This window comes from Narcine bancroftii, chromosome 2 (assembly GCF_036971445.1).
Source record: "Narcine bancroftii isolate sNarBan1 chromosome 2, sNarBan1.hap1, whole genome shotgun sequence".
Lineage (NCBI taxonomy): Eukaryota > Metazoa > Chordata > Chondrichthyes > Torpediniformes > Narcinidae > Narcine > Narcine bancroftii.
The window spans coordinates 210,602,961-210,630,360 of record NC_091470.1 but is presented as its reverse complement, the minus strand read 5'-3'; the positions used below and the strand labels follow the sequence as shown (position 1 = coordinate 210,630,360).

Genomic DNA, 27,400 nt, shown 5'->3' with positions numbered 1-27,400 from the left:
TATAAAAACCGACTGCAAAAGCTTTTATAAATATGTCAAGAGGAAAAGATTGGTGAAATCCAGAGTGGGTCCTTTGCAGTCAGAATCAGGGGAATATATAATGGGGAATAAGGAAATGGCAGACCAATTAAATTCTTACTTTAGTTCTGTTTTTACAAGAGAGGATACAAATAACCTCCCAAGGATGTTGGGAAACATAGAGACTAATGCAAGGGAGGAAATGAAAGAAATCAGTATCTCTAAGGACATGGTCTTGGGGAAATTGATGGGATTGAAGGCAGATAAATCCCCAGGGCCTGATAATCTACATCCTAGGGTACTAAAGGAAGTGGACATTCAGATAGCAGATGCTTTAAGAATTATTTTCCAGAACTCGATAGACTCAGGATCAGTACCCATGGATTGGAGGGTAGCTATTTAAAAAGGGGGGTAGAGAAAAAGCGGGGAATTATAGGCCGGTGAGCCTTACATCAGTAGTGGGCAAAATGATGGAATCCATTATTAAGGATGTTATAGCGGAGCATATGACTATCAGAGAAGGGATTGGACAGAGTCAACATGGATTTACAAAAGGTAAATCGTGCTTGACAAATCTATTGGAATTCTTTGAGATGGTGACAGATAAAATAGGTGGGGGAGAGCCAGTGGATGTGGTGTACCTGGACTTCCAAAAGGCCTTCGATAATGTCCCGCATAAACGACTGGCTTACAAAATCAAGGCTCATGGGATTGGCGGCAAAGTGTTGATGTGGATTGAGAACTGGCTGGCAGGTAGAAGACAGAGAGTTGGGATAAATGGCTCATTTTCTGAGTGGCAGCCGGTGACCAGTGGGGTGCCACAGGGATCTGTACTGGGACCCAGCTGTTCACAATTTACATTAATGATCTGGATGAGGGGATTGGATGTAATATCTCCAAATTTGCAGATGACATTAAGCTAGGAGGGGTTGTGTGCACGGAAGAGGGGGTCAGGAAGCTCCAGTGTGATTTGGATAAATTGAGGGACTGGGCAGATACATGGCAAATGCACTACAATGTGGATAAATGTGAGGTTATTTACTTTGGTAATAGAAACCGGAGGGCAGATTACTATTTGAATGGCAATAGATTAAGAGAAGGGGAAGTGTAGAGAGACCTAGGGGTTCTTGTCACCAGTCTCTGAAGGCGAGCATGCAGGTACAGCAGGCGGTTAAAACGGCAAATGGTATGTTGGCCTTCATATCAAGAGGGTTTGAGTATAGGAACAAGGATACCTTACTGCAGCTGTACAGGGCCTTGGTGAGACCACACCTGGAGTATTGTGTGCAGTTTTGGTCACCTTATCTAAGGAAGGATGTTCTTGCAATGGAGGGAGTGCAGAGGCAATTCACCAGGCTGATACCTGGAATGGCAGGAATGACTTATGAGGAAAGATTGCGCAAATTGGGATTGTGCTCGCTGGAGTTTAGAAGATTGAGAAGGGATCTCATAGAGACATATAAAATTCTGGCAGGACTGGACAGAGTGGATGCAGATGGGATGCTTCCAATGATGGGAAAATCCAGAACCCGGGGCCATGGTTTGAGGATAATAGGCAAACCATTTAGGATGGAGATGAGGAGGAATTTCTTTACCCAGAGGGTGGTGAATCTGTGGAATTCATTGCTACAGAGGGCAGTAGAGGCAGGTTGATTAGATATATTTAAAAGGGAATTAGATATATTTCTTCAGTATAAGGGTATTAAAGGTTATGGAGAGAAGGCGGGGACGGGGTACTGAACTTTAAGATCAGCCATGATCTCGTTGAATGGCGGAGCAGGCTCGAAGGGTTGAATGACCTACTCCTGCTCCTATCTTCTATGTTTCTATGTTTAGCATACCACCTGCAGTTTAACGGGTTGGTTGAGTTATTCCACAGGCACATGAAGTCATTACTTATGGCCAGGGTCTCTGGACCAGACTGGGGGGATGAACTACCCTGGGTCCTCCTCAGGATTTGAATGGCACCCAAGGAGGGCCCGCAGGCTTCAGCAACAGAGATGTCTATGGCGCACCGCTTTCCCTGCCGGGTGAAGTTTTCACTCCAGACCCTAACACCACGGCCACCGATTTAAAAACCTGCTGGCGGACCTACGCAGGCAACTGGCCTCCCTAGCTCCCCCACCCCTGGCACGCCACGGCACCTGTCCATTTCATCTCCCCAAAGACCTCGACTTGGCCCAGTTCGTTTTCGTGCAGAGGGGATCACAAGGTGCACTGCTACAGCAACCATATGAGGGATCATACAAAGTCTTGCGGAACTTTCACCCTGGACATTGGTGGGGAAAGAGGAACTTTTTACAGTGGACTGCCTGAAGGTGTCCCATCTGGACTTATCACACCTGGTGCAGACGGCTGCACCCAAGTGCCAGGGACGGCTGCCAAAGTGACAGGACGCCTAGCCAGCTCTGGGGGGCGGGGGTTGTGTGGCGGCGCACTTCCTCATTGTGAACCGGCCTCGCAGGGCAGCCATGGGGAAAAGCCGTTGTCAGAAGATTTCTCTCTGACTCCAGCATCCCTTCCAGCACGCACCCTGGGCAGTGATTATGATATCACAATACACCAGGTGACTGAGCTCTTCCTGCCCTTAAAGGGGTGTTTTGAATTTGAATAAAAACAGTAATTAACGACTGTCAACATGGTGGCTGTGTTTCTTCCACTGCTCACACCACCATAAGTTCCAATTTTTGAGTGAAACTTGTGCTACTCTTTGCAGTTTGTGTCACCTTACTCCATTCTCGCCAACCCTAAGCCTGCCCCCAAATTTATATTTACAGTTGTATCTGGCACATTGCATTTCAGATATCAGTGGAATGAACTGACTAATCTTTGAATCATCTTGAAGGGAATGGGTCTTCTGTGCTCCTGTTTGTTGTTGTCACTTGTAAAAACAACAAAATCACGTTTGTGGCAGTATCTAAATGAAATCCTTCGTATCTGTTTATTTGTCTGGTTGTCAATATAAATTTATTTCTATTTGCTTGTCAACACTTCCAGTACAGTTGAATTGTAACAGTGACATTTAGAAGTGCTAAATGACAACTTGCATGAATTATTTGCAATCTTTACAGATTGGTGTTTTGTCACTAAAGCAAACCACTTTCTTGCAGAGAATTACTGTTTCTTTATCCAGAAGTTCTTGCTGCTCCAGGTGAACATAAAGAAGTTAGAGTAATAATGCCTGTGAGTTTGAATTTCAGTTATTTTTGATTGATTGTAATGACAGTGTTATGTGAAATTTAAGACGGGTTCCTCTGGTTCACAGAGGAGTGAGTCCAGACACAAACTGACAAACAAGGAATAATCTTTATTAAACACACAGGGAAATCATAACATGGAAGGCACAAAGCATCATAATACTACAACTACATTGGTATTCACATAGGATAGAATGATCTCCGATACTAGTGGCTGCCTCTCTCTCTCACATGAGCAGTAACACCCTACATGACAGACTTCAGCAGACTCTCCCGATTCCCTGTACCAATGGGGTGTGACTTAATGCTAAGTATTCCAACACAATATTGTGGTCCTACCTTACCAACAACGCCTCCAATGATGTCCACATTTTGTGACCTGGTGTAGAGCACCTTTCATAGCCTGGACCAAAGAGCATGTGGTGGGCTTTAAAATGCAGCAACCTGGGTAGTCCGGCCCAGGTAATCAGTAAGTGATTTTGTTATCTTCACACATCTACATATTGTGTGTTAGTTGAATATCAGGGAAGGATGATAGACTGCAGCTGACTACAATGTTTGAGAGGAGATAGTGGATGAGTGTACAAAACCCTGTGGTAGCTAGGTCCATTTGTACTATAAGCTATCATCTGGGTGCAGTGGGATTGCAAAAAAGGCATGCTATAGGTCTATAATAGTGAATGCTGTAGAGTCTGCAGGTATCTGGCTAAGGATAATAGCGATGTTTGGAACAATGGAATGCATTGAAACATAGAAACATAGAAGATAGGAGCAGGAGTAGGCCATTCGACCCTTCGAGCCTGCTCCGCCATTCAACGAGATCATGGCTGATCTTGAAGTTCAGTACCCCGTCCCCGCCTTCTCTCCGTAACCTTTAATACCCTTATACTGAAGAAATATATCTAATTCCCTCTTAAATATATTTAATGAACCTGCCTCCACTGCCCTATGTGGCAATGAATTCCACAGATTCACCACCCTCTGGGTATAGAAATTTCTCCTCATCTCGGTCCTAAATGGTTTGCCTATTATCCTCAAACCATGGCCCCAGGTTCTGGATTTTCCCATCATTGGAAACATCCCATCTGCATCCACTCTGTCCAGTCCTGCCAGAATTTTATGTCTCTATGAGATCCCCTCTCAATCTTCTAAACTCCAGGGAGTACAATCCCAATTTGCGCAATCTTTCCTCATAAGTCATTCCTGCCATTCCAGGTATCAGCCTGGTGAATCGCCTCTGCACTCCCTCCATTGCAAGATCATCCTTCCTTAGATAAGGTGACCAAAACTGCACACAATACTCCAGGTGTGGTCTCACCAAGGCCCTGTACAGCTGCAGTAAGGTATCCTTGTTCCTATACTCAAACCCTCTTGATATGAAGGCCAACATACCATTTTCCTTTTTAACCGCCTGCTGTACCTGCATGTTCGCCTTCAGAGACTGATGTACAAGTACCCCTAGGTCTCTCTGCACTTCCCCATCTCTTAATCTATTGCCATTCAAATAGTAATCTGCTCTCTGGTTTGAATTACCAAAGTGGATAACCTCACATTTATCCACATTGTAGTGCATTTGCCAAGTATCTGCCCAGTCCCTCAATTTATCCAAATCACACTGGAGCTTCCTGACCCCCTCTTCCGTGCACACAACCCCTTCTAGCTTAGTGTCATCTGCAAATTTGGAGATATTACATCCAATCCCCTCATCCAGATCATTAATGTAAATTGTGAACAGCTGGGGTCCCAGTACAGATCCCTGTGGTACCCCACTGGTCACCGCCTGCCACTCAGAAAATGAGCCATTTATCCCAACTCTCTGTCTTCTACCTGCCAGCCAGTTCTCAATCCACATCAATACTTTGCCCCCAATCCCATGAGCCTTGATTTTGTAAGCCAGTAGTTTATGCGGGACCTTATCAAAGGCCTTTTGGATGTCCAGGTACACCTCATCCACTGGCTCTCTCCTATCTATTTTACCTGGTTGGACTATCTCATTGATTTTCCATAAATCTTGCACCAATCTCGACTCCTGTCACCCAGGCTTAAGGATGGGAAAAGTTGGAATATTGCAAGGAGACTGGCAAGGCACTAGTACATTCTGATGCAATAAGGACATAATCCCCTGTCTGACCCTTTTGTCTCAGGTTTGAGTGGATATTGTGGGAAAAAAGGGAGGGCTACATCTAGCTTAATGTGGATATGGACTGGGGAAAATAGTGGTTAGGGCAACCTCATAGGCTGATACCGTCCATAAATCTGGGGTGGTTTGTTGTGTAATTTGGTGGTAGAGGTATGACGATGGATTTTTGGCAAATAGTTATACATTAGATTAGTACTGCAATGTTTCATCCCAGAACTTTTGCAGGTCAAAACTCTGTGGGTCTGCTGGTTGTACAAGCATGTACACTAAAAAGCCTCAGTAATCTGGAAAGTGACATGGGGGACACTGATCTAAGCTGTCCGCGTGCGTGCACATACACAAAATTTGCAACCAGCACACAAAGGAAATTAATGTGCTCACAAAAGGTTAGTAACCTAACCAAAAAAAGCTGAGGAACTGTTTAGGTGAATGTCATTTGGATATGCTAATGAGAATCAAAAGCTGTCAAGGTATTAAGATAGACTTTATAAAGAATGGGTAAATATCAAAGACAGGAGAAGGAAAAAAAATAACTGATTCACTTAAATATGTATGTTATTCTGTTGTTATTCTGTAAACCTACATAAACTGTGCTATGTGTGAAGATTTTCACACTCAGCATCTGGATAGTTTGTCAACTAGCTTTGTAATTAAATGAGTTTTGTTTTAATCATTTCCAGTAACTAACAATAATAATCTGTGAATTGATGGGTGTTATTGTTATTAATTTATTTAGACATTGTGTCACATAAAAATAAGAAATACTCATTGATTTTTTATTTAATGAAACAACTGAACAAAGCAGTTCAAAGTATAGAGTAAAATCATACTTCTGTTATACTAAAACATGCCAATACAGTTTTATTAGCTAAGATAGGCTGTGCCAAAATAAACTTGAAACTATTTCAAGCATTCAGTGCGCACATACTTTTGTCAAGGAAAAAAATTTGCAAAACATAAAATTTTTGTGCATACTTTAAAGTTTTTTTTAAACACAGAAATTCCACGATATTTCCATAAGGAAGACCCACTATTAAACTGGCTTTGGTTGATTACACTGAAACGAACAAAGCTGGCATTTTTCCTGGTCAGTGTGTCTTTTTGCACAGCAAGCCGGCATTCTGCAAGCAAAAGAGTGGAGATATGTAACTCATCAGCGTCGGTGTCTAGTGTCACCTACAACATAACGTATTTGATGGCATGTTAGTCCCACTGTTTTTTCCCAAAAAGAAATGGCTCAAATATATTTCCCCGGTTTTGTATGTGAGGTTGAAATTAGGGTGATAATGATGAGTAATGCCATCGGTCCATTGTTGCATTGAAAGATGAGTCAAATGTTACTTAACACGCAACATCTAATAGAAGAGATTGGGAAAATGGGAATAAAACAAATTATAAAAGATCGTGGGTAAAAATGCGCACAATTTAATAAGTCATACGTGCACAACATATAAAAGAGAATGGGAAAATATGCGCACAATTTAATAAAACATAGGTGCACAATTTAAAAAAGAGTGTGGTAAAATCTGCAATTATTGATCTGTAGCAGTGGATTTTAAACTTTTTCTTTCAACTTGCATACCACCTTACTAATCACTGCTATCTATCATTGTGGGCTGGTGGTGGACTTTAGGGGGTGGGGGGCAAAAACAGGGTGGTGGGCTTCAGACTGTTTAAACTGAGGACAAACCCACAGACCAGCTTGCTCACAGCACAAGGTGACCAGGGCAATGGGATTGGTGTGAGGGCTGGTCATTTATCACAATGTCACTTCTTAACACTAATCTCTTTTCCTTGAAGGTCTGAAAGTCTGTCAGTGACTGTCTTCTATACATTCAATAATTGAGTATTGATCTCCTCCTTCTGTAGATTCAGTACCCTTTCAGATTCAGTACCCTTTCATACATACTTTTAAAAAAATCTTATTCATGAATATTAAGCCCTGTTTTGAATGACCAACAGCCACCCCACCTGTCCTGTCAAAGCCATTATTTATGAATTAAATCATCTCTCATTCTCCTCCCAGCAACAGATCACTGCTTCACCCACCTAATGAAACGATGAGTCTAGTAGAGGATGCATCACTATTTCACCACCAGCTCATTTCAGACCTGCATTTATGGGAGCATTCATAAACATCAGAGATGGACTAAACCCCAGTGCCTGCTTAGTGAATTATTCGCTGTCATTCAGATTGAATCAACCTTTTACCTTTGCTGTATAATTGCAGCTCAATCTGGCAGACCTAGTGTCATATCAGTGATGTACTGAGAAGGATACCTTGCCATGTTGGTGCTGGATCCAGCCCTCACTCCTTTCCATGAGCACCCACAGCAACAGAGAGAAGGGCAGCAGGCTGCTGGAACAGAGTAAGGCAGAGGGCCATAGGGACAGAGCGGGGCAGTGGTATTATTAAAAAGTTACAGACCCAGAGGACCCCAAAACCCAACAGCAATAGAAATTCACCAAGACAAATGGTTACTTAAACAAAAGTAGTTTTTAATTTTCTTTAAACGTAAAAACAGGATCAAACTTTAACTTATTACTATTAATTTAACCTAACTTAACCCCCTTCTAATTCTAAGCGCATATGTATAAGTTCAGAAAAGTTTTTTGATTCACCGTCCAATCTCACTTCTTACTCCAAGTTTACCGGTATCAGTCAATAATTATACTGTGCATAGAATTTAACATTTACGAATTTTCACCAAGCTCTGGTGTTTAAAATTATTTGATTACTGCTCAGGAATGTACTCGTTGATTTCAGAGAGAGATTCGTTGTTAATTGGACACACATAGACTGATTCCCTCCAATCAGCCACTTCAGTGTCTTGCTGAAGAAATTTTCCCCATCAGGGTTTTCCAAATGATAACCTTTTTTGTTTCCCTTATTTCAGACGAAATGCTCTAGCCAGCCATTTCCTCTTGTATGGACCACAAAGGTTTTCAACAGGCTGAACACAGAACTCACAACCTGTCTTCAAAATGGCATTTTTAAACAACTTCCCAGCTTGTCATGCTACAGAAACCAGTTCTCTCTCTCTCTCTCTCTCTCTCTCTCTCTCTCTCTCTCTCTCTCTCTCCCTCTCTCCCTCTCAGAGAAAGTCTGTTTTGTCTCTTCCCTTGCAAAACCACATGACTTTCTTAGAACAGCAAACTGCATTCAGACAGATTGTGGCACTGCTCATCTATTGCTTTCAAAACAATAATCCATCACTCCACAGCATGTTCAATTAACTTGTGAAGTCTCTAGGCATTCTTCAAAGATTTTGCAAAGGCTTGAGCAAAGCTCTGGCATTTTAAATGAGATCTGTTTTGTGAAGTGTTTGTGTTTGTTTATGACCTACACTACTCCCACAATCTATCTCCTTCAAAAACATATCTATATACAATATAAAATATAATCTTTAACAAAAAAATATTTTCCTGTTGTCTTACTTGCATGTTTTATCTAAGTTTTAAATCCTTACCTGTAAATACACTAAAAAAATATAAGGTACACATACATCCTTACCTGAATTGGTTCTGGATTGCCTGAAGCACCTTTTATACAGCCAACATTTTGGGAATGTTACTACCCTGTAGATCTGCTGCTGGAAAAAAGCCAGGACTGGAATGACTCCCCCCAATTCTGTCTCAGTTCTTTTTTAGACAGCAAGCATTCTGTTAAAAAGGAGCAAATGTCCTGGAATAATAGAGCTGTGTAAAATCATAATTGAATACTAAAAATTGGAGGGAACATTGATGGGGGGGCTAGAAGGGCTGTTTGTTTCTACCAAAGTCAATGCAATATTGCGATTAGTGTATTCCTGTTATTTCACAAATTAATTATATTTCTGTGGGAGTCCCCTCATAATGGGCATAATGTTCCTCAAATTCATTATTAGCTCCTGTTGGATCATAGCAGAAGCTTGCATGCAGTTTAGGGAGTGTCAGGAAATGTAATGGATGTGTAGTTGTTGGTCTACAGACCATCATTGGGGTAAAGATTGTCAATGAGCTGCAGGTTTTGATTTACAACCAGACCATTGTCCGTGTATTGAATTTATACCTGGTGGACACAAAAATCAGGCCTGCCAAATTATATTGGTTATTCATCACTGAGAAAGGAATTTTACATATATTACGAATTTCACCGATTGCCTGGGCCTGCTGTATTTTTTTTAAAAGGCGTGAATATAGTGATACCACTGTGACGCTGTTATGCCATTGGTACTGTATCTCTAGGTATGGCTGGCCCACCTTCTCCCTGTAACTCCTCCCCCTGGTATTCCCTAAATAAAGGCAATTACGCCCGAGTCCCTACCTCAGTATGAATGCTGGTATCAGGCCAGCAACAGTCCTATGGTAATAAAAGCCTGTCGTAAAGTAACTCCAGTCTTTTGGTGTTATTGATAATGTATCAATCATATTAGCCACCTTTGAGGGCAAACGATGTAACAGGATGGCATTAAACTGGCCTGTTGCTGCTCTCAGTTAAAAGGCTCATCTCCTGCATAAGTGATGACGTAAATCTGTTCCAAAAATTGGATGCCTGTTCTCCAGATTCAGGTTTGCAATCCACTGCACTGAACATGTTTACTTGGTGGTGTAATTTTGTTCTTAACACTTCAATAATAACATTAGTCTTGTCACCCTCATTATTGTGTACCTGCTGTAAATCACTGTAGGAATTAATAGGGTTCCGTCCTGGTCCCTGCATATCTCTCTTCCATTTTTTTTCTGTTTCATCTAGTAAGAATAGACTCGCATAGCTTAAAGAGATCTTGTGGATTATATTGCAAGTCCATCATAGTATTCACAAAAAGCCATTGGAACCTTTTTCCTATCTGGGTCTTGGTTGGTGATAGCAAACATTTCTTAGGATTTCCCTGGGGTATAGACTTGCATTGTCTCATTTTGGCCGATGGCTCCTGCATGAGGGTTCGTTAGAGTTTGTAAGGGAAATCCTCTGAGACCACTAGATATTCTCTGTCCCTCCCACTGGCTTGGACTGTCTGCTTACCTGGGGCTGTGCTTTCACTGCTCAGGATTGGACTGAACCTGGATGCTGACTCATCAATTTCCACTGGATGGGAATTGGGGGCTGTAACAGCTGGAATATCTTGATAGTGCGATGGGTTTAATGGAGCTGTGGGTTAAGGGCTCCAATCTTCCTCACAGCCATCGATGACAAACAGAGTGGCTATTCCAGACTTATCATCCTGACCCAAGACTTTTCTTCATGAATGTTTACTTGTTTAACCATGTTTTTCTTCTGTCTCTTCCTATCTTGTTTCTTTCTAGCATCGACCAATTTGCATTCAGCCTTGAGGGTTTCCCATAATTTGGGGTTCCTATCAGCTGTACATACCACTATCCCTTTCTTACATGTATTGTCCTCCAATACACCAGCATTTTATCATTCCATCTTTTTTGCCTCTTGCTCCCAGAAATTTATCAATTTCTTCCACTTCGATCCTACATCTTTTCTCCACGACAATTGCATTGCCTTTTTATATTGTTCAACATCTCACGTTCACTGTATTGGCCAATATTCTTCATTCAAACATTTGGTTAACGCATACCAATTTTTGTAGATTCTTCTCATCTTCCGGATTCATATTACCCATTGCTTAGAAACATAGAAGATAGGAGCAGGAGTAGGTCATTCGACTCTTCGAGCCTGCTGCGCCATTCAACGAGATCATGGCTGATCTTAAAGTTTAGTACCCTGTCCCCGCCTTCTCTCCATAACCCGCAGTCTCTTCAATCTGAGGCGCCTGCAAGCTCACATCAAGACACAAGAGAAACTTGTCCGTGAACTACTCTTTGCAGACGATGCCGCTTTAGTTGCCCATTCAGAGCTAGCTCTTCAGTGCTTGACGTCCTGTTTTGCGGAAACTGCCAAAATGTTTGGCCTGGAAGTCAACCTGAAGAAAACGGAGGTCCTCCATCAGCCAGGTCCCCACCATGACTACCAGCCCCCCCCCCCACATCTCAATCGGGCACACAAAACTCAAAACGGTCAACCAGTTTACCTATCTCGGCTGCACCATTTCATCAGATGCAAGGATCGACAACGAGATAGACAACAGACTCGCCAAGGCAAATGGCGCCTTTGGAAGACTACACAAAAGAGTCTGGAAAAACAACCAACTGAAAAACCTCACAAAGATAAGCGTATACAGAGCCGTTGTCATACCCACACTCCTGTTCGGCTCCGAATCATGGGTCCTCTACCGGCATCACCTACGGCTCCTAGAACGCTTCCACCAGCGTTGTCTCCGCTCCATCCTCAACATTCATTGGAGTGACTTCATCCCTAACATCGAAGTACTCAAGATGGCAGAGGCCGACAGCATCGAGTCCACGCTGCTGAAGATCCAGCTGCGCTGGGTGGGTCACGTCTCCAGAATGGAGGACCATCGCCTTCCCAAGATCATGTTATATGGCGAGCTCTCCACTGGCCACCGTGACAGAGGTGCACCAAAGAAGAGGTACAAGGACTGCCTAAAGAAATCTCTTGGTGCCTGCCACATTGACCACCGCCAGTGGGCTGATATCGCCTCAAACCGTGCATCTTGGCGCCTCACAGTTTGGCGGGCAGCAACCTCCTTTGAAGAAGACTGCAGAGCCCATCTCACTGACAAAAGACAAAGGAGGAAAAACCCAACACCCAACCCCAACCAACCAATTTTCCCCTGCAACCGTGTCTGCCTGTCCCGCATCGGACTTGTCAGCCACAATCGAGCGTGCAGCTGACGTGGACTTTTACCCCCCTCCATAAATCTTCGTCCGCGAAGCCAAGCCAAAGAAAAGAAACTGAAGAAATATATCTAATTCCCTCTTAAATATATTTAATGAACCTGCCTCTACTGCCCTCTGTGGCAATGAATTCCACAGATTCACCACCCTCTGGGTAAAGAAATTCCTCCTCATCTCCGTCCTAAATGGTTTGCCTATTATCCTCAAAACCATGGCACCGGGTTCTGGATTTTCTCATCATTGGAAACATCCCATCTGCATCCATTCTGTCCAGTCCTGCCAGAATTTTATATGTCTCTATGAGATCCCCTCTCAATCTTCTAAACTCCAGCGAGTACAATCCCATTTTGCACAATCTTTCCTCATAAGTCATTCTTGCCATTCCAGGTATCAGCCTGGTGAATTGCCTCTGCACTCCCTCCATTGCAAGAACATCCTTCCTTAGATAAGGTGACCAAAACTGCACACAATACTCCAGGTGTGGTCTCACCAAGGCCCTGTACAGTTGCAGTAAGGTATCCTTGTTCCTTAACTCAAACCCTCTTGATATGATGGCCAACATACCATTTGCCTTTTTAACCGCCTGCTTTACCTGCATGCTCGCCTTCAGAGACTGGTGTACAAGTACCCCAAGGTCTCTCTGCACTTCCCCATCTCTTAATCTATTGCCATTCAAATAGTAATCTGCCCTCCGGTTTGTATTACCAAAGTGGATAACCTCACATTTATCCACATTGTAGTGCATTTGCCATGTATCTGCCCAGTCCCTCAATTTATCCAAATCACACTGGAGCTTCCTGACCCCCTCTTCCGTGCACACAACCCCTCCTAGCTTAGTGTCATCTGCAAATTTGGAGATATTACATCCAATCCCCTCATCCAGATCATTAATGTAAATTGTGAACAGCTGGATCCCAGTACAGATCCCTGTGGCACCCCACTGGTCACCGCCTGCCACTCAGAAAATGAGCCATTTATCCCAACTCTCTGTCTTCTACCTGCCAGCCAGTTCTCAATCCACATCAATACTTTGCCCCCAATCCCATGAGCCTTGATTTTGTAAGCCAGTAGTTTATGCGGGACCTTATCGAAGACCTTTTGGAAGTCCAGGTATACCACATCCACTGGCTCTCCCCCACCTATTTTACCTGTCACCATCTCAAAGAATTCCAATAGATTTGTCAAGCACGATTTACCTTTTGTAAATCCATGTTGACTCTGTCCGATCCCTTCTCTGCTAGTCATATGCTCCGCCATTACATCCTTAATAATGGATTCCATCATTTTGCCCACTACTGATGTAAGGCTCACTGGCCTATAATTCCCCGCTTTTTCTCTACCCCCCTTTTTAAATAGCTACCCTCCAATCCATGGGTACTGATCCTGAGTCTATCGAGTTCTGGAAAATAATTCTTAAAGCATCTGCTATCTGAATGTCCACTTCTCTAAGTACCCTAGGATGTAGATTGTTAGGCCCTTGTTATTTATCTGCCTTCAATGCCATCAATTTTCCCAAGACCATGTCCTTAGAGATACTGATTTCTTTCAGTTGCTCCCTTGCATTAGTCTCTATGTTTCCCAACATCCTTGGGAAGTTATTTGTATCCTCTCTTGTAAAAACAGAACTAAAGTAAGAATTTAATTGGTCTGCCATTTCCTTATTCCCCATTATATATTCCCCTGATTCTGACTGCAAAGGACCTACTCTGGATTTCACCAATCTTTTCCTCTTGACATATTTATAAAAGCTTTTGCAGTCGGTTTTTATATTTGCCGCAAGCTTACTTTCGTAATTTATTTTTGCTCTCTTGATTAATCTCTTTGTCCTCCTTTGGTGCATCTTGAACTGATCCCAGTCTTCGGTTGTGGTACTTTTTTTGGCCAATTGATATGCTCTCTCTTTGGACCTAATGCTGTCTCTAATTTCCCTTATTATCCACGGTTGAGTCACCTTTTTTGGTTTCTTTTTATGCCAAACGATTTTTGCAATTTCTCCATTAGATCTGTGAATGCTTTCCATTGTCTATCCACAGTCAACTCCCCCATAAACACCACCCAATCAACTCCCGTCTCATTCCATCATAATTCCCTTTATTTAAATTCAGGACCTTAGTCTCAGTTTTAATTTCATCACTCTCCATGTCGAGTGAGAATTCGATCATATTGTGATTGCTCCTACCCAAAGGGCCTCGTACAACAAGATTGTTGATTAGCCCCTTATCATTGCATAATACACAATCTAAAATGGCCTGCTCCCGAGTTGGTTCCTCGACATATTGGTCTAGATAACCGTCCCGTAAACATTCAAGGAATTCCTCCTCCTCAATATTTTTACTAATTTGGCTAGTCCAATCTATATGCAAATTAAAGTCTCCCATGATGACAGCTGTTCCCTCATTGCACACTTTTCTAATTTCTCTTTTAATGCCTTCCCTCACCTCTACACTACTATTTGGAGGCCTATATACCACCCCCACTAACGTTTTCCGCCCCCTGCTATTCCTCAGTTCTACCCATATAGTTCCGCATCTTCCGAGTTGATATCCTTTCTGTCAATCGTGTCGGTCCCTTCTCTCACCATCAATACTACCCCACTCCCTTTTCTTTCTTGCCGATCCCTTCTAAATATCGTATACCCCGGGATGTTATGTTCCCAGGCTAGCCCACCCTGCAGCCATGTCTCTGTAATCCCAATCAAATCATATTTGTTTATCTCAATTTCCACAGCTAATTCATCTACCTTGTTCCGAATGCTTCTTTCATTAAGATATAAAGCTTTCAGATTTGCTTTTTTCACCCTCCTTGCTCTTTCTGATTTTTTACTTTTGCTGCCTAACTTAACTTTTCCTGTTTTATCTTTTCTGTCCTTTGCCGTATCATACAGGTTCCCACCCCCCTGCCAAATTAGTTTAAACCACACCCGACGGCTGTACCAAATCTAGCTGCCAATATATTGACCCCTTTTGGGTTTAGGTGTAACCCATCCTTCTTGTAGAGGTCATGCCTTTCCCAAAAGTGATCCCAATATCCAAGAAGCCAAAACCCTGTCCTTTACACCAGCCCCTCAGCCACACATTCATTTTTCTTAACCTTCCATTTTTGTCCTCAGTTGCACTTGGCACAGGTAGCAAACCAGAGATCACCACCCTGGCTGTCCTATTTCTTAGTTTCTGTCCTAGCTCTCTGTAATCCTTTTTCAGTACTTCCTCCTTTTTATCTATGTCATTGGTACCTACATGTACCAAGACATCAGGCTGGTCGCCTTCCCCTTTTAGAATACCCTGGACCCAATTTGAGATATCCCGCACCCTTGCACCAGGGAGGCAGCACACCATGCGGGCATACCTATCTGGCTTATAGAATCTATACCTGTATTTCTGACAATGGAGTCCCCAATGACCACTGCATTCCTCTTTACCTTTTGGTCCGCCGTGCCAGGCTCAGTGCCAGCGACCTGGTCACTGCTGCCAGCTTCTGTCACGTCATCTCCCTCAACAGCATTCAACAAAATATACCTGTACTGAGAGGGATAATCACAGGTGTGCTCTCCATTTTCCTGGTATTTTTCTTCCCTCCTCTGACAGTTACCCACTTACCTGACACATCTGGTCTTGGGGTAACAATGTCCCTGAAAGCTGAATCTATCAACTTCTCACTCTTCCTTACCAGCCGTAGGTCCTCAAGTTGCAGCTCCAGTTCCCCAACTCGGTCCTTAAGGAACTGCATCTCGGTGCACCTGATGCAGATGTGGCTATTTGGGAGGGTGGGCATCACCCATGGTTCCCACATCTGACATCCAATACAAAGCACTAACCCCATAGGCATGACTGAGCTAAAATAATGCCACTTACCTTTCTCCTCGCCTGCTTTTGTCTAAGCCTGTTGAGCCAAAGGCTGGAAGTCCCACTCCTTCAGTGCCCCACTCACTCAGTGCGCCGCTCCTCGCTGGCCGGTCCCTTCCCTTTTACTCCTTTTACTGGCCCCTTGACCAATTAACCTTGACCAATTAACCTTTGACCAATTAACCCAGTCACTCTCTCCAAGCTCCTACTCCTCTGACTCACAGCTCAAACTCCAGCTGCTGCCTCCTTAGACTCCCAGCCCGATTTGAGTAGGCCCAAGCCCCAGTAAGCCCTTGTATTTAACTGCTTACCTCCAAGTCACTCTCTCTGAGCTTCTCCTCCTTTGACTCCCAGCTCAAACTTACATATAGATTGGCCCAGCCAAATTAGTAAGTCCAGCTATTTATTCTACTCACCCTCTGATGCTGTCTCTTGGCTCCTCCTCCTCTCACCCGACACCAGGCACTGATTCACTGTCTCCTCCGACCCCGAGTCTGACCTTTCTGAGCCCAAGCCCCGGTAAGTCCAGCTATTTATTCAACTCACCCTCTGATACTGTCTCTTGGCTCCTCCTCCTCTCACCCGACACCAGGCACTGACTCACTGCCTCTTCCAACCCCGAGTCTGACCTTGCTTGAATGGCTATTATACTTTTGTCCAGACATTGTCCCATTTCTCCATTCTTTCTACCAAAAATTTCCTCTGTGTTTCCACAGTTGCCAAGTCTTTCCCTACACTTAGAACGTAGAACAATACAACTATTAAGACTGTTAGGCCCTTCAGCCCTCGATGTTGTACCAACGCATATATCCCTTCCTTTAAAAAAAGTATTAAATCCTCTATTTTTCTTTCATCCATGTGTCTGTCTAAGAGTCTCTTAAATGCCTCCAATGTTTCAGCCTCTACCACCATTCCTGGCACCCACAACTCTGAATAAAAAAACAACCATGATGTCTCCCCTAAACTTCCCTCTCTCCACTTTATACACATGTCCTCTGGTGTTTGCTGATCCTGCCCTAGGAAACAGGTGCTGGCTGTCCATCCTATCTATGCCTCTCATAATCCTGTAGACCTCTATCAAGTCTCCTCTCATCCTTCTATGCTGGAAAGAGAAAAGTCCCAGCTCTGCTAACCTTTATTTTGAATATTTTATTTAAAATATTTTCCGTACATGTAATTAATGAAGAAATCATATAAAACAATAAGAGTTTAAATTTTTTTAAGGTCAATCATTATATGATGGTTATTACCCCTTCCCTTATCTCCCAAAACCTCCCACTCAAAGAAAAAAAAGATAATTAGTAATATAAAATAAAGAAATAGAAAAAGAACAGTTTCATAGATTGCTCGGAAGGTCGTTTTCTTAAATTGTATGTATTTTTATCAAAGGGGCTATAACTTTGAATTTCTGCATTCCATTATCCCATATCCAAGTGTGAATCTGATTTCCAGGTCATTGCAATACACTTCCTTGCCACCACTAATGATATTTTAACGTTTCATTTGATATGTTGATGGTTTCAACTTGGGTCTTGTTCCTTCCTTATTTCCAAGTAAAAATGAATCTGGGTTATGTGGAAACACAAGATCTGTAACTTGTTCTAAAAAATATCCTAATTCCACCCAAAAAGGCTTTACTTTGGGACACGACCAAGTTGAATGCAAGAAAACTCCTGTTCCTTCATCACACCATAAACATTGATCTGATAAATCTAATTTTATTCTATTCAGTATTTGTGGCATCAGGTAATCAGGTATAGCTAATGCAAAAAAAATTATATTGAGCTAATCTATACCTCATATTAATGGTGTTTGTCATGCAATCTCAAAAGAGATCTGACCATCTTTGCTCATCAACTGTAATATTCAAATCCAGTTCCCATCTCTGTCTAGATTTATGCACTCTGTGTTTAGTAGTTCCTGTTTGTAATATAAGATACATTGCAGAAGTAAATTTCTTAATATTTTCTCTCCTAATAAGAGTTTCCATCTTACTACAAGTAGGTATTCGGCATTGCTGGTCTTAACATTTCCCTCAAATATTCTCTCAGTTGAAAATAACAAAAAAAGTGTATAATGAGTTATTCCATATGTATTCCTTAATTGTTCAAATGATATCAATTGGCCTTGTTAATAACAACTTCAAAATTGTTAATACCTTTACTAAACCAAACATTTAAAAATCAATTGTCTTTTGAAAAAAGTACAAGTCAGTTTTGTTCCAATTTCATCATTTATCTAGTTCCAAATAGTAATTAGATTTTTCAACAATAGTGTTTCTTTAATAATTTATTAATTTTGAATCCTATTTGTATATTAATTCCTTTGCTATTCTCTTTCCTTTTTTATCCAGTTCTATTTTAACCCACACTGGTTTTTATACTCCTTTAAAAAAAAAGTAAGAAATTTCATTTTAGTCATTTGGTAATAATTATTCAAGTTAGAAAGTTTTAGGTAGAAGCTCTTGATATTTTACCTTTCCAAAGAAATTTCCTTACATTTATTTAATTCTTGAAAACACCTTTGTGGTAATAACTATAGATAAGGTTTGAAAATATATTGTATTCTTAGAAAACCTGCTGGTAAATCTCCTGCACCCTCTCCATAGCTTCCACATCCTTCCTATAATGAAGTGAGGTGAAATGAACAGAACTGAACACAATACTCGAAGTGTGGTCTTATCAGAGATTTGTAGAGTTACAACATGACCTTTCTACTCTTGAATTCCCTACTAATGAAGCCAAATAACCCATAGGTGTTCTTAACTATTCTATCAACCTGATGACACTTTCCAAATTCCAGTATTTCCTAATTTCAAAACGTGTCATCTTCAAGGAAACATGGCCTTGATATTCCAAATTATTATCTTATTAATCCAATAAACCAAACTTTGTAGATGCAGCTTTATGTAGCTTTAATTCGTTGATAAAACGGATAAATATTTTGTATAACTTCACATTAAGATGTTCATAATGACGAAAAACAAAGCATACACTGTTTTTAAAGATATAATGATTTAAGAGATATACAAGAAGAAATAAGACGTATTCAAAGAAAATTATCCCAAGCTCACATTCCCTTCATAGTTCGTCAAAGAATGAGATGCAAGCTCTTAGTCTGCACGGATATTACGATATACTATAAGTAATAGACTTTCTTAAAGAGACAAGCACAAAATTAACTAAGAATCAAAAATATAAGGATTTAACCTTTACAACCCCTAATTATTATAATAGATATTAATGGCTAATATAAAATATTTACTATTACAGATACAAAAGTAAATATGAAAAGTATAAGATTAGAAATCAAAACTTCTGCTTCTTGTAAAAGACAGATTTTAGTAATAGGTCTGTTTAAGTAACCAGTCTTGATTTTAATCCTCATTTGTTGAATGAAACATTTCTTGTGCAGAAGTGTATCCATGATTTTCCCCAGCAACCAAGAATTTCTTGGTCCAGAATCATCCATGATAATTACAATGTCTCTGCATACAAAATTGTGTTTAGCTTTAGACCATTTTTTGTCTTTCTTGTAATAATGAGATATTCTTTAATCCATCTTTTCCAAAATAAATCTGCAATAAATTGCATTTATTTCCATCTGCATATTACATAAATATCTTCTTTCTGAAATGGACCTAGAGGCAGTATTTTGGTAGTTTTAGTCCCCCCGATCAAATTTCCACATTAATTTTTCTAAACCAATTCTTGACATTTTACGTTTCCAAAGGATTTCACATATTATTTTATTCAAGATTCGAAAGAAAAATTCTTGTACTTGAATGGGCAATGATTGATACAAATATTGTATTCTTGGAAAAATATTCATTTTAATACAATTCACTTGTCCTATTAACATTATTGGTAAATCTTTCCCCACACACCTCCATGATGTAATCCTGTGGATGGGTTAAGTATCCAACTAATTTATTTCTGAAGTAATGCATCATGAACTTGATGTTGATTCCATTTTTGAATTACTTTTCGAAACTCTAATTGAGCTCCTGTAAAGTTAGGTCCATTATCAGAACGTAATTCCTTTACTTGACCACATCTGGTGATAAAACGTCCAAGAACATTGATAAATGAGTCTGTATCCCCATTTTAGCTTTAATCTTCACAGGAATTATTAAGAGAGTTTTGTCACCAGCCCCAGTAAGACTGTTTGAACCAAAGCTAAAGCAACCTCTCTGGCTGCGTCTTTAGTTGTGGATACAGATTGTTTGACTTCCTTCTCAACTTTACTTCTTTGAGTATGCAGTAACTTGGGATGTTTTAAACTGCATATATCACAACTAAGTCACTTATTACAAGTTTTGCTGATGTGTCTTTTACACAAGCAGCCAAAACATAATCCATTCTTCTTTAAAAAAAGTTTAATTTCTCATCATGCATCCTTTTCTCAAATCTTGAGTATCTTTTTAAAACATGCTTATCTTTGCAATACAAACAGCTTTCCTGAACAGACTGATCTTCCTTTTCCTTTGTTTCTTTGTTCTTTCTTGTGCTTGCATCTGACACAGCAGTAACAAAGTTACTTCCCTTTGGTTTCTGTTGAGACAATGATTTAGACTTCTTTACATCTTCAGGAACTATTGAAGTATTCTTAATATTTCCAAGTGCTGATATGGTGTAAACATATACATGCCATTCCAAAAATTATACAACATTCTCAAAAGTGGTGTCCCTTCCAGGAATCATTTTAAGCTATGCAGCTTTGGTTCTCTGTTATTCCCTCAGCTTAAGGTAATTTATTTACAATAATTGACAAATTAGCAAGCAAATTCAGCTCTTGCATATGTACACTACTTCCCATTGTGTTATTACATCCTCTTAGAAAGAGTGCATCTGCTTGTAAAGCCTTTGTGTCCTCTGATTTTATTGATCACTAAGAAAGAATCTTGTCTTTGTGGGCCCTTGCGATTTAATGTTCATCGCCGTAATTCTTTTGGCCTTTTAAAACCTTGTTCTGGATTCATATTTTTGGCAACTTTTGACTAACTCCTTCACCTGTCCTTCTGAATACAGTTCCAGGTATTACAGATGACCTTTAGCATTTTTAGTATTACTTTCAATGTGATGTTCAAAGGATTTCATGAATGTCAGATGTTGTAATGGATCTCCATTAAGAAGTTGAATTTCCTTCTTAGGTAAACAATATGAACCTTGTTGCTGTGCTAATATAGCAGAGATTTAATTTTGTTTTGCTATGAGTGATATATTGTCTTGTCCACCATGGCTTGTTGTGAATGGAGAAAACGGATCTTGAACTGGTGCCATAGGTGTAGGACCTTGAGTTGTAAGTGATGACATTGGTGGAGATCCTTGAATTGTCACTGGTCCTTCAACATGAAGAGACATCAATGGTTGAGTATGATCAACGCGCATGGTTGAACTTTTTTGAAGTATTCAGGAGAGAAAAGGAAGATTCATAAATTTTGCCCTCAGAAGAGATTGAATGTCGCTAGCTCTTTCCATAGAATTGGTCATTGTCACTTGAGCACTAGCAGCACTGCCTGTGGCCCCTTGCTTGAGAAAATCATTTCTTATGGCTGCAGTACCCATTGATCTGCTGGAAGGTTAGATGCTAGCCCTTTAGGTATTTCACTTTGAGAGTGATAAATCTTGCCTGAGCTAATGCTTTTACTTTGGCCATATTCACAGCACATTGTTCCTCAAGCTCTCATCTTTTCTTTTCTCTATTCAGTAATTATTTTGTTCTTCACCTGCCATTTGTAACTTTTTAAGTTGCCCTTCTTGCTCCAATTGTTTTTTTTTCATTTTGGTTTCTTGTTTCAGTTGCTGATTCTTCATTTCAGCTTCCATATCTTTTCTTCGACCACTGTTGTTATGCACAGACAGTAGCTAAGTCCACTTGTAAGTCCATAGCTGATATGCTTTTTTAAAAAACTTTTTTATTTTTCACACTATGAACCATATTAGTCAAAATACACACAAACATTTCCCTCTTGAATATACACAGTGCAATTTTCTCCCCTTTTTCCCCCTTCCCTTCCCTCCCTCCTTCCCACCCCCCTCCAAACCCATTAAACGTTCAATATATACAATACAATAAACCCATTAAACAATGTAATCAAACAATGAAAATAAACAAGAAAATTGTATCATTTACTTTTACACACTGGGTCAGTTCATTTCGTCTTCTCATTCTATCATTTTAGGGGGTGGAGGTCCGCGGTACGCCCTCTCTGTTGTGTTCCATGTACGGTTCCCAAATTTATTCAAATAATGTGACTTTATTTTTTAAATTATATGTTATTTTTTCCAATGGAATACATTTATTCATTTCCATGTACCATTGCTGTGCTCTCAGGCTCTCTTCTGATTTCCAAGTTGACATTATACATTTTTTTGCTACAGCTAAGGCTATCATAATAAATCTTTTTTTGCGCTTCATCCAGTTTGAGGACTAATTCTTTACTTATATTACTTAGAAGAAAGATCTCTGGATATTTTGGTATGTTGCTTTTTGTGATTTTACTTAATACCTGATTTAGATCTTCCCAAAACTTTTTCACTTTCTCACATGCCCAAATTGCATGTACTGTTGTTCCCGTTTCCTTCTTACAGCAAAAACATCTATCTGATTCTGTTAGGTCCCATTTATTTAACTTTTGGGGCGTGATATATAGCCTGTGTAACCAATTATATTGTATCATGCGTAACCTCATGTTTATTGTATTTCTCATAGTTCTGGAGCATAGGTTTTCCCATATTTTATTTTTTATCTTTATGTTTAGATCTTGTTCCCACTTTAGTTTGGGTTTATAGCTTATTTCATCATTTTCTTGAAGCATGCAAAACTATATTTCCTCCAGATGCCTTTGAAGATTTTGAAGATCTTCCTGCGCTCAAAACCTTGGAAATTCTATCATCAGGATTCACATCTGAACTTTCAGATACTGCTGATTGAGTCACTATCTTCTGCATTTTGCTTGGAACAGCACCAGAGGGAGTATGCATGTTTATTTATCTGTTCCATTTCCACTAACCTTTAAGTCAACTAATGAGATCTGCAATGCCTTATCAGAGTCTTCTTCTTGCTTGGTAGTTGAAGCCACTTCTTCTTTGGAGGCTGGCTCCAACATCCTGCCAAGCATTGTTGGTCCATTTTGCTGGCTCAACTCACAACCAAACAGTTCTTAGGGAGGATCTGTTTGCTCAAGGTCTTTAGCCCGACAAGACTTCTTCTTGGGTTCTTCACACTGCAACCTGGCCTTTACTGTAAACAAATTTGTATTTTGCATGGTCCCTTAAAGAGAATTTCTCTGAATTGTCTTGAATCTGTGAATATGCACACAAGCTTCCCTTATCTCTAGTTGTTTATAACTTTTAAGAAAGTTACAAAGTTCACAATTATAAATTTTCTTTGAATCAAAATATAGATGACACTTTCCAGGTTCTAGTATTTCCTAATTTCAAAACGTGTCATCAAGGAAACATGAGATACAATGTTTTGAATTACTATCTTATTAATCCAATAAACCAAACTTTGTAAATGTAAATTTGTTGATAAAACGGATAAACATTTTGCATAACTTCACATTAAGATTTTCATAATGATGAATAAACAAAGCTTAAAGGTATAACAATATTCAACTTTAAGAGATATACAAGAAGAATTCAGGCAAATTCAAAGAAAATGATCTCCTTCATAGTTCACTGAACAATGAGATGCAAACTCTTAGTTTGCGCGGATATTACAACATATTATGTCATGATTACTATGGTAATACCACAAACAATAGTCTTTCTTAAAGAGACAAGCACAACATTAACTAAGAATCAAAAACACACTCTGTTCATCCATACTCTGAAGTAACCAATCATTAACCCTGTACTCAGCCTTCAGGTTTTTCCTTCCAAAATGCATCACCTCACACTTATCCAGATTGAAATCCATTTGCCAATTTTCTGCTCAACTCTGCATCCTGTCTATATCCTCTTGTAACCTTCAACAATCTTCAGTTCCTTCCTTAACTCCTTCAACTTTCATGTCACCCACAAAAAAATTTACTGACCCATCCTTCCACCTCTTCATCCAGGCCATTTATAAAAATCTCAAAGAGCATGAGCCCAAGAACAAATCCCTGCGGCATTCCACTAGTAACTAACCTCTGGGCAGAATACTTTCCTTCCACTGCTACTCTGTGCTTTCTACCTGCAAGCCAACTTTTTAATCCACACAGCCAAGGTTCCACTGATCCCATAGTTCATGACTTTCTGAGTGAGTCTGTTGTGGGGGACCTTGTCAAATGCCTTGCTAAAATCCATGTCGACTACATTTACCACCCGACCCTCATAAATTTATTTTGTAACCTCAAAAAACTCAATTTGACTCATGAGGCACAACTTTCCCTTAACGAGCCATGCTGTCTATCCTTGAGTAGACTCTCCTTCTCCAAATGGTCATAGATCCTATTTTTAAGAATCCTCTCCATTAGTTGCACACCACTGACATAAGATTCACCGGTCTATAACTCCCATGATGCTCCCTATTACCTTTTTTTAAAGAAGGGGTTTACATTTGCCATTCTCCAATCCTCCAGCACCTCCCCTGCAGCCGAAGACGATTCAAAGATCATAGCTATTACCCCAGCTATCTCTTCACTCACTTCCCACAGCAGCCTGGGGAATATTGTGTTCTGGCCCTGGGGATTTATCTATCTTGATGCTTAATCTCCACATTGTCCAGTATATAGCTTGTTCAATTTTGACTTCCCCATAAAAGTCCTTTTCTCTTGTGAATACTGATGCAAAGTATTCATTTAACACCTCCCCAACCTCCTCTGTCTCCAGGCACCTGTTGTCCCCTTTATCCTTTAGCAGCCCCACCTTCATTCTCATCATCCTTCTGTTCTTCATATATGCAAAGATCTCCTTGGGTGGGTTCTCCTTAATTCTACATGCCAAGGCCTTCTCATGTCCCCTTCAAGCTCTCTTGTCTCTTATTAACCTCTTTCACTGCCACTAAATACTTCTCATAACCCCTTTCTGTTTCCTGCTTCCTATATCTAATGATGTTTCCTATTTCCTCTTGACTAGTTGCCTTATCTGTTTCATCAGCCATGGTTCTCTTTTCCTCTCATCTTTTCCTTGTCTGAGTGGGACAAACCTATCTTGAACCCTAAGTTGTCCCTAAACTTCCTTTGCTTTACTTCGGTTTCTAATTTATTCTCTCTAGTTCCTGACTTATGCCTTCATAATTAGCTCTTCCCCAGTTAAGCACTTTCCCATTTTAATTATCCTTTGCCATAGCTAGGTTGAAGCAATCTATTCTCCCTCCTGCCATCCAGGAAGGGGTAGCAAAGCATTCGAGGCCTCACGACCAGATTACGAAACAGCTTTTTCCACTGAACTGTGAGGCTTCTGAACTCCGGGGACACAGAGCTAGCAAATGTAATATGTGATATGTTATTTATGATATGTTATTTATAAAAAGTTTCTGATGTAATTTAGCCATGTAAATCACCAGCTTCACAGTCCAGAGAAACACTATTTCATTTTCACTATACACTGCAAGGTTTATGGTATGAACAACAAATAAACACTACTTGACTTGGGTCTCTTTCACCAAGATACTCTCCACCGAGAGGTCAACCACCTGACCAGGTTCATTCCCCAGAACCAGATCCAGTCTGGCCTCTCCTCTCATCAGCCGGTCCACATACTGTGTCTGGAATTCTTTTTGTACACATCTGTCAAATTCAGCCCCATCTATCCCTCTTGTAGTCAGTAAGTGCCAGTCAATATTAGGGAATTTGAAATCACCCATAACTACTATCCCGTATTTCCTGCATCATTCCAAAATATGCCTGCTTATCTGTTCCTCGGTATCCCAAGGGCAATTTGAGGTCTATAGACTACTCCCAGTACGGTGATTGCTCCCTTCCTATTTCTGACCTCCACCCACTACGACTGCATTGTCCTCCCTTTCTCTAGCCATGATACTATCCTTGACCAGTAATGCTACTCTTCCCCCCCCCCCCACCTTTTCTACCTCCCATTCTATTTTTAAAACACCTAAATCCCGGTACCTGCATCAATCAGTCTTGTCCTTCCTACAGCCAAGTTTCAGAAAAGGCCACAACATCATAGTTCCACATAAATCCATGCTCTAAGTTCATCCCCTTGCGCCTACTTGATTTTTTCCCTCTGCCTTATAGGCAGTTGCCAAGTAATTCCTGAAGCCTTCTTAAATTTTTTTCTTCAGTTACCTGACTATAGCCGGATTGTTTGAATTCTACTCCATTTTCAAATTCTCTTCCTTCTTTAAAACAGTCACAGATTACCAGTTACCCATTTCCCAAAATACTAAATGTATACAGCTTTCACTGACCTCAAGCATCTTAAGTTCCCCCCTTGCCATTTGTCCGTCGGCCACTCGTCCACCTGCCTGCTCCCTCCCTTTCCTCCCTCCCAGCCATATGTCCATCGGTTGGTCACCCGCCATCCCAACTTTACTGTGCTTTGGGCCATTTCGGCACGTCGCGACAATGGCAAAATGCAGGATGAATGGCTGACTTCATTTCCCATAATCTCTCATGCAGCTGGAACCGCACTGGGAAATACAGAGTGGTTCCAGCTACATGAGGGGTTATGTTTTTTTTTGTATATTTTATTTATTATTCAAAATAAGGCAGACAATTAAGTAAAGGATACAAATATACATAATTTTCTCCCCTAATTCCCTCCCCTCCCCCCACCCATCTCCCTCCTCCCCTTTTTAACTACCCAAAAGAAAGAAAGAAAAGGAGTTAACACATACAATAATCAAACCATTGCCATGTTACGTGCCATCTCAACCCGGGAATTAAAAAAAAACTGCTATATATTTAAACCCATATATTTCATATATGGGCTCCACACCCTAACAAAAAAAGAGAATAATTATTACATAAATTGTAAGTTATCTTTTCCAGTGGAATACAGGATCTCATCTCCATGTGTCATCTTTGAATACTCAACTCAATTTCATTCTTCAAAGTAATAGCTAAACATTTTCTTGGCACAGCCAATGCTAATTGAATAAATGCAATCTGAAACTTTTCTAATTTTAATTCCAAACTCAATTTGTTAATATATTCCAATAAAAATACTAAAGGGTCAAGTGAAAGCTTAAATTTAAATAAACATTCCAAAAATTCCATAATTCTACTCCAAAAAGGCTTCACTGTCTCAGAGTCATATGGAATGTAAAAAAGAACCAACCTGTTTACCACATCGAAAACACAAATCTAAAGAACTAAATCCCTATTTTCTTAACTTCTCAGGAGTTAAATAAAGTTGATGAATAAAATTATAATAGACTAATTCATATTTTACATTTACTAATTTATTCCTGCTATCTTCACATATAGTCATCCAATCATCCTGAGAAATTGAAGTAGACAAGTCCTTTTCCCATTTAATTCTTGTTTTATAAACATCTGG

The 27,400-nt window shown here is 40.4% G+C and overlaps 1 protein-coding gene across 9 annotated transcripts in view; it reads left to right on the top strand.

The window, feature by feature from the left end:
* Positions 1 to 27,400, top strand: part of c2h18orf63 (chromosome 2 C18orf63 homolog) — a 190,372-nt gene that overhangs the window by 41,171 nt on the left and 121,801 nt on the right. For 7 of the 9 annotated variants that reach the window (XM_069920233.1, XM_069920234.1, XM_069920238.1 and 4 more), the window contains one exon: positions 3,129 to 3,201. The exons of 1 other annotated variant lie outside the window; for it this stretch is intronic. In XM_069920233.1, coding sequence (XP_069776334.1) covers positions 3,129 to 3,201 — 73 coding nt within the window. Of the gene's footprint in view, positions 1 to 8; positions 2,734 to 3,128; positions 3,202 to 27,400 lie in introns of those variants that run through there. One more of the 9 variants, XM_069920235.1, reaches the window with a different exon arrangement.